At 36.9% G+C, this 13,625-nt stretch overlaps 1 protein-coding gene across 2 annotated transcripts in view; it reads left to right on the top strand.

Moving 5' to 3' along the window:
• The window catches only part of LOC138701475 (uncharacterized), an 87,044-nt gene extending 75,518 nt beyond the window's left edge, over positions 1–11,526 (top strand). For both annotated transcript variants that reach the window (XM_069828373.1, XM_069828372.1), the window contains 2 exons: positions 5,144–5,281; positions 11,332–11,526. In XM_069828373.1, coding sequence (XP_069684474.1) covers positions 5,144–5,281; positions 11,332–11,421 — 228 coding nt within the window. In that variant the 3' untranslated portion in view covers positions 11,422–11,526. The remainder of the gene's footprint in view (positions 1–5,143; positions 5,282–11,331) is intronic.
• Positions 11,527–13,625: the final 2,099 nt, after the last annotated feature.

Here is a 13,625-nt window from a genome sequence, read left to right as displayed (position 1 = left end):
CGGTCTTATTCGTGTGGCGATAGTACGAACCAACAAGAGTTCCTACAAAAGACCAATTACTAACATTTGTTTCTTTCCAGATGAACTAATGTGTGAAGACAACCAGTGATTGTGTTTAACTTGTGTGAATTTTCAAGTTCGTTTGTAATTTGCGGACTCAAATTAGGTGGGCGGCATGTTGGGTGTAATGTATAGTTAGTTTGTGATTTAGCTGCATGTGGCAACACTAGTACAGTCAGTTTATTATTTTTAAGTTGGTTATTTAACGACGCTGTATCAACTACTAGGTTATTTAGCGTCGATGAGATTGGTGATAGCGAGATGGTATTTGGCGAGATGAGGCCGAGGATTCGCCATACATTACCTGGCATTCACCTTACGGTTGGGGAAAACCTCGGAAAAACCCAACTAGGTAATCAGCCCAAGCGGGGATCGAACCCGCGCCCGAACGCAACTTCAAATCGGCAGGCAAGCGCCTTAACCGACTGAGCCACGCCGGTGGCTATACACAGTCAGTTTATGTATTTGTCGCTACCGGATGTAGCATTGTCATAGACATTCTAGACCAGCGGTCATCAAAACACTGCATGCTCGGACTAGCGTCTCTTACCCGCGGACAAGACACAGCCCTAGCGTGCAATCGTCGCTGCTGGCGGGTATGCTGTCTCTCTATTCCTTGTGCACGACGGAGCAGAGTTCCTTACCCTCCATGCACTGTACCCATTTCAGCGAGTGCTGACGACCACTGTTCTAGACCAACGCGCACAGAAGACTGTGCTCGTTGTTCTAGACTTTGTCGATGTTTCTGGAGGGTTGAGACAGGAAGTGACTCCAATTTACATTGGCGTCAGTTAGAAAAGACGCAACGAACTATGACCATGGTTAGGTCGACAAAATATGGCTCTTGACATCGTGTATTATTTTATATGGATATAGAGTCCACTGTTTTTATGTTTTTGGCAATAAATCTTCTAAATTCAGGCGGCCACAGCCTTACAGTTTATCATGTGAAGGCGAAAAAGATATTCACGTCAAATCAAATTGCATCTCTAAAAGGCTGCAAAATACCAATAAACACAACCTTATTGGGGCCAATATTTTTTAAAATCATATACTTATTAAACACTTTGAAACCCAATCAGAATAATCAAGCAGCATGAATAAGAGCCTACAGCACAATGACAGTTCTAAACTTAATAAATGAGTGGCTCAGTGCCAGAGTTGCCTAACCTACAAATTTTTAAGCCTCTTATTTCTGCAAAGAATAACTGTAAATTACCATTTATATGTGTGCCAAAGTAAACGTACTAGATAAACATTAGATGATGGTAAAGGAGAAATAATTTTCAATTGAGAACATATAATTTAAAAAAACCACGTCTAAGTTTAGACTTTAACAACTTTTTTCAGTGCAATTGTGGTTTAGGCAACTTTGGCGCTGAGCCACTCAAATGGGAGTACTATACAGAAAAATACGTAGAAACATATTAACTGCATCGGAAATGATATTGCTCTGGACAACAGTGGAATGTACGCTTTAATGGACCATAACAATATATTTTCTTCGATAGTGCGTAAAGTTTTATTTTGCCCTCTGTTATCAGTGCCCAAAGTGATCCTTTGAAACACTAATGCGTAAAAAGTAAGTAATCACTTTAGTCACTGTTATTCATTTTACGCTAAAGAGAATGTAATATTCAATGTACAAACTTCATTCAGTAAGAAATTAATGCATTACCTCGATCGTTCATTACTTAAATATTACACGTAACACAAATAAGTAACAAATTTTATTTAACATTCACATCTATATTTTAGTCATTGTTCTGGAGTTACATGTAGTATTCATTGTAGCAAGATTTATCATTCAACTGCCCCTAACCGTTTTATTGATTCCGATGCGAACGGACGTCGAAAACTGCACGAGTGTCTTAGTAGCCATTATATGAGCCGTTGAGAGTCAAAAATGAGTAATGAGGGTTAAAGTAAACATTCTGTAAAATACAGCACAAAGTAGCAATTAATATTCAATTTAAGCCTCTTTAAATTATTAGTAGTCAGTGCATAGCATGAAGGACATATTAATTGCTACTTTATGCTGTATTTAACAGAATTTTTACTTTAAACCTCATCACCCAAATTTGACTTACAGCACTTCTGCTCTGAACGCTCATATGAGAGTTACACATAACTGTTTTTCTACGACCAGTAGTAAGGTTAAACAAAAATTAATTAATTCGTTAAAATTAAAATTAATGTTTAGATACTTCTTTATAAGTTTATTTACAAAATGGAAATATGAATATGATTTTAGATAGTGGGAAAAAACAGTAACGCTTGAGACAGTGGGAAACAAAAGAATGCAAGTGATTCTTATTTGAGGTTCCTTTAGGCATGAAAATAAATAAATAAATGAAATCACAGTTTCATTTTGTAAGTTTTAACATTAACTGAAATATAAAAATTATTGAATAATGTTTGATTCAAGCAATTTTGATGAAATGGAAATATGGAGGAAGCTGTAAAAGTGAGCAATACTTTATTACTTGCAAAAGCAAAGAACTTATATAAAAAGGCGTATGGTATTTATTAATAGTACATTATGCAACGAGCCTATAATGATAGTAATTAAGAAGCGAGTATGGATGTTTATGAAACGAGCTCAAGCGAGTTTCATAATTTTCATACGAGCTTCTTAATTACCATTATAGGCGAGTTTCATAAGACTTTTTATGCTCGACCATATTTCTAACTTGAAATTATTCAGATGTATACATTTTATTTGTATCTGACAAGATCGGAAGTGACCTTGTTCTAGGTCGTGAATTGTGAGATGTGCGCAGACGCGAAAGTATTGATTTTTTCCGAGGAACAATAATGTCATTGACCTTGATATAATCCCGTTAAACTTGGTATAACCTTGATTATTGAATTCGACATTGAAAAACGAGATGACAAATTGAATTTATTTGAATATTATTTACAATTAACGCTAATTATTATAGTAACAGAACATAACCTTCTGCGACAGTATTGGATTTCCAGCCTCCGTGACTTTTCGCTAATTCTTTTTCGATTGCATATCCGAGAATAATCGATACTTGCGGTTTTATAACGGTACAAAGCTGACTTGTCATTGGCTGAACACCTGTAAGCTGAGTTGTCATTGGCTGAAAACACCTGTACTTTAATGAGTAGGTGTACTTTAATGATATGCATTAAAGGACTGCTACCAGCTGTATAATTACTACATTTCGGCATGGCCGAGCATAAAATAATAAATCTGTATTGAAAATGATAACCTGTATCGAAATGAATGTCATTCCGATACAGATGATCATTGCATAATAACTGCATTTCAGTATGGTCGTAGAAAAAACGTTGTATGACACACACTCGTGCCAAAAGAGAACCTTTACGAACTTGTCTCATAAAATAAATTGATATCTTTTAAAAGAATTACAGATTACACAAATAATTTTATATGTTCAGTCAGCAGTTCGAAGACTGGTTGGAACCCCATAAGTGACACCAAAAAGGCATCACTCATGAAGATAAGGGGTAGGGTCGCCCTGAGTGGGGCAGTTGGTAAAGCGTTGGCCCGAGGTTGCGTGTTCAATCCCGGCCCAGGTCGATGGCATTTAAGTGTGCTTAAATGCGACAGGCTCATGTCACTAGGTTTAGTGGCATGTAAAATAACTCCTGCGGGACAAAATTCCGGCATACCGGCGACGGTGATATAACCTCTGCAGTTGCGAGCGTCGTTAAATAAACCATAATTTAGAATTTTAGATAAAGGTAGGTAGTCAGTTCCTTTCATCATCCATTGCATACATCGCTGACTAGTCGCACTAATCATAAGACAGATGTATACAAACAATTCTTCCTCTGACACAAATGGTCAAGTGAAATGTACTCGTACTGCCTAATGATAAGGCTTGAGATGTACTGCACCAGAGTCCGTGGATATCCAGAGTACCGCAGTCCTTTGCACTGCAAATGTCGGCAAATCAGCCTTGTTATTCCAGCGCGCGCTATTTGACGTATACAGTTGTAGGGGAATTAATGTAACTTATGTAGCCTAAATCAGAATCAGACATTTTTAATTTTAAGGGACACGAACACTGGCCTAAATTGAGTTTTACTTTAAATGTTCCTATCCCAAGCGGTTGAAATGGAATAACAATGGCAGCCGATTGCGCCACTCTGGATATCCACGAACTCTGTACTACACATATAAGCAGAACTTCAATCAGGAGTAATAATTCTATAAATGACAAACATTCATTTAAATATTTAAGAGGTCAATGATGAGAAGAGTCACGTCAGAAATTATTTTAAAATCTTATCAAACTTCGGTACTCTTTATGACTACTAGAGGTATGGGTCTTCGAAGGACATTAAAAAGATTGCAGCAGTAGAGGTGAGTTTGTTGCGACCATTAGCAGGATACCTTCCTCGACTATCAAAACAATTAAAAATGCGTCAGCAACTCGAAATGCAAAATGTAATCGACTTCGCATTCAAGTACGACATGTTTACATGTGTCACGAATGAAACATGTATCTTATAATGCAATACTAGTCGAAAGGAACCAGAAATAGAGAAAGTCCCAGAAGAAGACAGAAAGAAAACTAAACTTGGAAACGGAAAAGGCCTAGGACATAAACCGAAAAGTTTATGATGACTATGGATTGTTAAAAAAGTGAACAGTACAAAACAGATTGCATACAACATAGTCTATCTCCAGAGTCAACGAAGAAAGACAGACACGCATAATTCTCCAGTATCAACCAAGAGGAAAAAGTAGTAGCAGACCCCAGAAACGATTTTATCAGACACACGAAATGCACTTGGAAATTGAAACAGATTACTAGGTCTTTACTCGTGAAAAGCTATAATATAATGGTAAGTTGATTAATGTTGAAGTGGTAAAACAGTAAAACATTTAACAGATAGTGATGTACAATAACAGATAGTCATAAGGCTACTGCGATATAGACTGAATTTTTATGTAGGAAACCAAATTAACATACTTTAAAATTAAGAAAAATGTAGAAATATCTTATTTAGTTCTTAAATAGGTAATACTAATTATTACTTCTGTTATGTTTCTTTCCATTGATTGTTATATTTCTTCCAGTTTCCAAATCTACCTATCTCTCTACCGGTATCCATACCTGCTACGCCTGAAGAAGCCATAATGGTAGCAATGGATCATGTACCTGAAGAAGCAATGGTGGTCGTAGAAGGAGCTGGAGAGATAATTGCAACAGCAGAAGTAAAGTTAACACATCAATTATAATTGAGCGGTTCAGTGCCGGAGTTGCCTAAGCCACAATTACACTCAAAAGAAGTTATTGAAGTCTAAACTCAGATGTCGTTTTTTAAATTATATGCTCTCAATTGGAAATTATTTCTCCTTCACTATAACCTAATATCTATCTAGTACATCTACTTTGGCACACGTATAAATGATAATTTACAGTTATTTTATGCAGAAATCAGAGGCTAAAAAATTTGTGGTTTAGGCAACTCTGGCACTGAGCCACTCAATTACTGTATGTCTTCTGTATTAGTAAATTATGCACGACCAAAGTTGGGCATAAACCAGCATTTTACAGCCTTACGCCTATGAAATTAAATAAAGCATATTTCTATTACAGACCTACTATAAGCAGCAATAAACTTATATACCTAATTCACTTTGATCTCAACAACACATATTATTACAGCTTACTAAAGAAATCTCGATTGTTACTCACTGTTCTTACATGGTTACATAGACCTACATCATGTTTTTATAGCCTGCTTTCCACATCAACTTTAAGAGTTATTAGTAGGCTCCATATTTCAGCTACCTATAAATTGGAATGAAGTTGTCTGATTCGAAGTATATGTGACGTCACAGCGCTGGTATAGGTACGTTCGTATACATAGTTACTTATCCTCTGTCCTCTTTCTCTAGAAAGTCAAAATCGGGACGCAGTCATAGTGAGTAGTCTTATCGATCACTGCTCTTACTAGTCGTATTATTGAAATAACTACATCTTTGTGGCTGATTGAAGGTTCATTGTAGAGGTGAAAAATCCTTAGGTAAGACGCCCAAAAGTGCAACATTGCAGGCATTATTGAAATTTTTGAACTAATATTTTCACTGTCAAAATAGACAACATTACATATAAATTGTATAAAATAAACGTAAAAGTGACAAAAACAGTGCACTGAAAGACACTGCAATACCAAAAGGCACAGAAAGTGTAAAAAAAAAAAAAAACAGTACCATCAAAATCTCAAAATTATGAAGCTATTAACTCGACTTTTAGCATGGATTTGTGTAGTCTACCATGATGTTCAATGCGAATATCCCAATTAATAAATTCAATAATCTACATTTTAGGGAATTTCTAGAGAAATATGTGCATAGAAAATTAGTGGCTTTTCAGTGATCAGCGACATGCAATATCCTAATGAAACACGAAAAAATATCAGACAGTACTAATATTTTACACTACATCATCCACCAGTAACGTCATGTGCTATTGAAAGAATTTCTTGCAATATAAAATCATTTCAAGTGACATCCGCATATGTTCAAATTACTTAACTTACGAATGCACGCTATTATTCATTCCAAAGATCACGACGAAAAGGAACATCACGGCTCAAGCATGTGTTTACAAGCATAGCTTCAGAATGTCTGGAGATGACTGTACTCCACGAACACGCAGCGACGACCTGCTTGCTTATATCTTTATCCGTTGCATTACCTGTGTTCGGCGTACTATATACTCAATGTGTCTTTAACTTCAGTCTTTAGGTAGCTGGAATACGAAACCTAGTTATTAGATGTATGTTCATTTTTATCTTTTACAATAACAATTTTACGGTTATGTATAAAATTGTGTATGTATTAAGACCGTAATTACGGTAGCATTTTGGCTACCTCAGTATGCAATATCCCTCCTCGGCACTAACCCTTTTCGGCCAAAAATGCCTTTTTACAGCCTTAATACTTAACTATTATATGGCTAAAGTACTTTTAGAGAGAACATTCCCGTCAGGTTTTTAAACGGCCGGTCGCCATCAATCCCAAGACATAATAACTATAGGACTATAGCATGTAGGGGGGGGGGGAAACTAATCTTTGTTTTAACAATTTGGCATCTTGAATTTGTTCCCAAAATGTGAAACTAGAGGGAAAAAAGTGTATAGAATCTACAAGCTGTAAACGTGTAGTGAACGTTTTAATGATCATACAATGAGAGAAAATAAATTAGGGTTAAAACCCTGATCACATAATTATAACAGGTTGGTCATCCCTATGTTAAAAACAACATATAAAATAAATTACCACTATGATCCGCCACTGTCGAAAAGTGAACTTTCGGTAACAACCGTCAGATTGAAAAAAATAGCTGCAAGATATTACTCCATGCCAGCGCTGCGAATTCTCTTTCCACTGTATCATATATCAGGATTATAACGTCACTTCTTTTGCAGTCGCTAGAAGGCAGCATACATAAATAGGTACGAATTGTTGACTCGAAAGTGCATCAGACTGATCAATTTGTTATGTGTGATCAGGGATTAAACCTAACATTGTTATACTCAATACGCTAGTCTTAAGAATTTAAGAATGATATAATTGATTTATGTTTAAGAGCTAAAAAAGGATATGAAAAAATGAAGCAAACAACATCAAATTAATTCATAAATTACTTTTCAAATATTTGATAAACACTTTTATTCGAAGACTTTGTATGGTGAACTACAATTTAATTCTAAGTCAGTGACATAAGTTGAATCAGGTATTGTACTCGTTGACTGTTCGTTGATTGTTGACAGTGTAGGAACATTCACTATATCATTGACACCTTGTAACTGTGCAGAAAAGAGGTTGGAAAATGTATTTTTCCTTGATGTGGATTCTCACACTCGTTCCAATCTATTCATTTTATTTTTAGCTCAATTCTCGGCAGTTAATTTGCATGATTTATTTCACGCGACACTCTAGTTCGTAATAAATAGGAGTACTGTGGACGCTGTAGAAGTTTTGACTAGATAATCTGAATCGCTCTGTACATTACCTAAATATTTCACCGATATACACTAATGTTCGTGGAAATTGCAACACCAAGAAGGATACATGCGACTGAAATGAAATTGGTACTACAGATTAAGTATATGGCACACACAAATGATTAGAATTACAGAACTGTACCTGATCTGTCACCGTGAGATTTCAGTATGGTGTGAAGCGTCCATGCGCTGCAATCAGAACCTCTAAGCGCCGTGGCGTGGAATCTAAGAGGGCCTGGATATGTTCCTGGGGAATCTCCCTCCACGCAGTTGGTATGCAAGTCCACAAAGCGTCAAGAGTGTGTGCTGGAGGACCATGACGAACAAGTTGCCGACCAACCATATCCCAGACATGTTCAATGAGCGACATGTCTGGCGAACGTGCTGGCCAGGGAAGCAGTGTTACTCGTCGTTCTTCGAAGAAGGCGTACATAATCCTCGCCACATGTGGCAGGGCATTGTCCTGCTCAAATATGGCATGTGGAGTTGTCTGAAGGAGAGGCAGTACCTCGGACTCTAAAACGTCCCTAATGTAGCAGTTGCTGTTCAGATTGCCCTGAATACGTAGGAGGCGAGATCACATATTGTATTCAATGGCGCCTCAAACCATCATACTAGGCACTTGTCCGCTATGCCGCTCAACAATGCAGGCTCTCAGATTGCGTTCACCACGGTAGCGTCTAACACGTATACGACCATCATTGTAGGACAAGTTGAAGCGGGACTCATCCGAAAACACTACATTTTGCCACTCAGCACGTCAGTGACGTCGTTCACGTGCCCATTGCAGTCTAAGCGTTGGTGGTTTCTGGACTATGGAAGCCGACGCAACGGCATGCGAGCCACTAGTCCAGCCCTCAAAAGACGGCGACGAACCGTTGACGCAGACAGGTCCACACCCGTTGCATCACTCCAACGTCGACTCAACACTGTGGATAAAACTGTATGGTCCGTTACGGCCATGCGGACAAGATGGCAGTCATCCCGTGCTGTGGTCACATTACGTGGTCCAGTACCCGCTCGTCTCTGCTTAGGACCCTCTTCTATCCACTGGTTCCACACACGCATCACTGTCGTAGCAGCATGCCCTGTACGAGCCAAAATGTCACGGTATAACAAACCTGCTTCCCGGAGACCAACCATTCTGCCCCGTTCGAACTCACTCACGTGCTGATATTACGCTCTTCCACGCCGACGAGGCATACCTGCACTAGCTTTCGCGTTTCCACTGAGTAAGGCATAACACTGACCTTGCTGGTGACACAAGAGACGTCACTGTTGGGCCTATGTGTACGCCATCTCTCTGCAAACGTAATCAATTATTGGCGGTACACTGTTCTACACATTTCCCGAGTTTGGAGTCGTTGGGGCCATTCTTTCTGGGCTTGCACTTTTCACGAACAGTAGTGTGTGTATAATATATACAGGGACATCATTTTATTTTTACTTCAATTTTTATTGTACCTGCGTTTCTAAATGTACTTGACTCCCACCTCTTTCACTAATGTCCTTGCTAACGTCAGTCACACAAACTTACGGCCGCTGTTGCTAGCAGTGAAATAAACAGTACAGACTACAATGTGTTTCAGAAATATGTTGCATTTTCTATAGAAGAAAAAGCTTATATTATTGAAGTTTATTTTCACACAGGTATGGCGTGTAGCATAACTGAATTTATCTGTGTGGACTGAGCACAAGTGAAGATTAGAGTTACCGAAAGTACGGTACCCTATAATATGGTACGGTACTTAACAGCATTATTTAAACAAGAGTTTTGTTTTACTGTTTGTAGGTATGAAAGACGGTGATGGAAACTGGAATTACAATGTAACCGAATGTGAACAACAGTTTTTCTCTCAATTTCCTGATTATATCATTACGGAATATTTTCGTAGAAATGTCATTAATCTGGTATATAAATTTAGAGCAACAAAGTGTACAGAAAGAAAGAAAAGTGTAAGATGGCCAACAAAGGTGACAGAAGATGCTGTAAAAGATGTTAGAGAAAGGATGTAGTGAGGTCCTAATAAGTCAGTCAAGAAGTTAGCTGTAGAAATTGGGGCTTCTTATGGAAGTGCTCACAAAATTCTCAGGAATAAATTAGGTTAGTAATATGCTGAATAAAGTAGACATTACATAATGTATATAACCGCCTGAAGACTTGAGTTTGTGAAAAAAAATTGTTACTATTCTCTACTGTTTTTTGATATAGTACTGTAAAGTAATGACCAAACTGAAAATCGTAATACTATATTTCCCTGTAACATAAATGGGTAGGCTACACTACTTTACTCTCCCCCTATAGCTAGTAAAATGATTTGTTTACATATTGCACTAGCAACTCCAAACTCCTGTAATGGAAGGGGCGTATCAGTGTTTCCGAATATAGCCAGGTTAATGTTAAAAATGTTAGTAAAAAATAAAGTGATGTCCCTGTATATATATATATATATATATATATATATATATATATATATATATATATATATATATGCATATACAGACGTGTGCAAATTATTAGACTCAAACGATAATGTATATGATTCAAGTAATATTTTTTCCACAAAATCAATTTATTACACACTGCTTGTAACAATTAATATTTAGTATGAAACCCTTTGTTCTTTATCATTAATTTTATGCGGTTTGGCATGCTGTTCATGAGATTTTCACATTGTTTCTTGATGTTTTCATCCCTATGTCATATTTGGATAAGTGTTTTCAATGAGGTCCACGTTGGTGGTAGGTAATAGCCGTTTTTTTAGTTTTCTCTTTATGATAGACCAAAGATTTTCAATTGGATTTGCGTCTGGGCTGTTACCTGGCTACGGAAGGATGTCTACTTTAATTTCAGTCGGAAAATTAGTTACTGATCTGGCTTTGTGACAGGGTGCTCTATCATGCATGAAGACACATTCACCATCAGGGAACCAGTCCCTCATTTGTGGAAAAATTCGGGTTTCTAGGACTTTTTGTACTGATCCTGTCGCACAGAATCCTACAGAATTATTTTGTGGCCAGTAATTCATGATAACTATGAAAATGTAAAAAATGTGGTGCTGAGTCTAATAATTTGCACACGTCTGTATATATATATTAGAGGTTCCATATATTACAAACTACTTGACCGGATCATACAACTAGTTTACGAGACAAAGAAAGACGTCTAATAAGCATAAACTATTTCCAAATTTCTCACCTAATAAATTACACTTAACTATTTATTGTTTTACTTGTGCATTTTTATAGGAAACTATATCGTCCCCTCCCACAAGTATAGAAGAAGCGGCTGGAAAAGTAGGGGACCTGGCTGAAAGATTGAACCCTGCTGGTCGCTGAAATATTAATGCAGATATTCAAGATTGGAGCATTGACTTTATAATCCTTCATTTAACTAAATGTAATTTACTTTACTGTCACTGAATATTAAAAATTTACTTCACATTGCAATATAATTATTTTCAACTTTCATGAATATCCTTGTAAAATCTATAAATAACAGAAGAGTGTAAAGTACAGTACAGCCAACATAGTTCCTGTTTTCATTTTCCTATATCAAAGTAGTACAATGCTTTCAAGTTGTGAAATCTGTTACCTCATACCAGTGGTTCCCAGACTTTTTGAAGGCGCGATCAACTTTTAGGCGAAGACTTTTGTTTGATACCTCCCACCAACCATTCGAAAATACAAATTCTCGTAAAATCTAAAACAACGATAATTTTACTGAAAAACAGTGGCTACCATACAAATAACGACAAAAATACAAATATATGGTGCAACGTTGACACAAAATATTACGTAAAAATTGTTTTCAGTACTTCAAATTATTACCGCCGTGGCGCTGCGGTAATAATTCAATACAAATCGAAAATTATGCTAGGCTATCTGTTACCCAACGGATTTATTTCTGGTCGACATCACTTGACAAAACGAAATCTGATTCATTCCAGCGTATTAAAGAACTCATGAAAAAAATAGCTACGTAACTTATTACTATGACAAAATGAATGAATGAATGTATTTTCTATTTATTTATTTTTATTTTTATTGGGTTATTTTACGACGCTGTATCAACATCTAGGTTATTTAGCGTCTGAATGATATGAAGGTGATAATGCCGGTGAAATGAGTACGGGGTCCAGCACCGAAAGTTACCCAGCATTTGCTCGTATTGGGTTGAGGGAAAACACCGGAAAAAACCTCAACCAGGTAACTTGCCCCGACCGGGATTCGAACCCGGGCCACCTGGTTTCGCAGCCAGACGCGCTGACCGTTACTCCACAGGTGTGGACTGTATGTATGTATGTATGTATGTATGTATGTATGTATGTATGTATGTATGTATGTATGTATGTATTAGAGACCTGAAAAACAGCCCTCACAACCAGTTTAGATTCGACCGGTCGGAGCTACAACCGGCCAGGATGGACATCGGACCGGTTACTCGGTTGTCGAGCGGTTACGCCTGATGTATTGCAGAGTAGACAGAACATCAGGCGCACTTACATGAGACTAACGTTTTTCGAGTAAACAACCGGAGTAACAAGGAAATTTACGTTGTCTTATTAAAGAAAAGAGTGTTTGCAAGTACTCTTAAAGTTCATTCGACACTATAACACATATATTTTATTTATTATTCTGAACTTGCAGTAACTTTATAAGTATCGTTTATATTTTAAACTTTTAGAGTTTTACTAATGAAAGTTGCTTATAGATATGTTAAACAATGTTACAGTTTTTCACAGAACAAGACGTGCACAAGCCATGTATATTTTTCTTACCAATAAACGCTATATAACTGGCGTTTTTTGTACCAGTGTTAAAAAGTATAAGTCGTATCTTCATCATTTGATTACGTCGTAACTCTTTCTCGTCACATATTGACTGAATCTCGTTCGATTTATATAACCGAATAATCGATATTAGGGTAAACATTGGCAATTTCGTGGCAGTGGCTATTTCGTGATACTTTTTCTTTGCTCTTTTGTGAACTAACCAATGGTGTTACGAGATCCAAATTTCCGCCAAGGGATTTCATATGTTGTGCAGTTTCCAGAAATATACTGCTAAGCTTTGTGTGACTATTGTAGTTGCTTCAGTGAGCTTTTATGTTTGGAGAGAGCAAGTTTGAGTCAACTTCTCAGGCGTACAAATTTTGTGGATGTTTGAAATTACATTACAGGCTTATTACTAAAGGTAAGCATATGATATTTGGTACAAAGATTTATTGTATCCTCATGAAATTTTAGGTAATGTTTTTGGAATTTTAGATACATCTGTAATCGCCATATAGGCTTTACTGATAGAAATCTTAGCTGTTTGAGGTGAAATTTTGTTGAGCATTAAGTGTTAAAATTTTTAAAATAGTATAAAATGTATTACAATAGGAATTTTAGGAATCTGAAGACAAGATGTGATAACAAAAAGAAAATGGAGATGCAATGGGTTCAGTATAGCTTCTGTTTGATTTGCTATCATGCTAAGTGTCAATGATAAGTGCTAGATGCCTTGTAAGAATTGTGACAGAAGATGGAACATGGCTC

Source organism: Periplaneta americana, chromosome 6 (genome assembly GCF_040183065.1).
Source record: "Periplaneta americana isolate PAMFEO1 chromosome 6, P.americana_PAMFEO1_priV1, whole genome shotgun sequence".
Classification (NCBI taxonomy): domain Eukaryota; kingdom Metazoa; phylum Arthropoda; class Insecta; order Blattodea; family Blattidae; genus Periplaneta; species Periplaneta americana.
The sequence above is the reverse complement of the archived record's forward strand: the minus strand, read 5'-3'. Positions and strand labels throughout refer to the sequence as shown.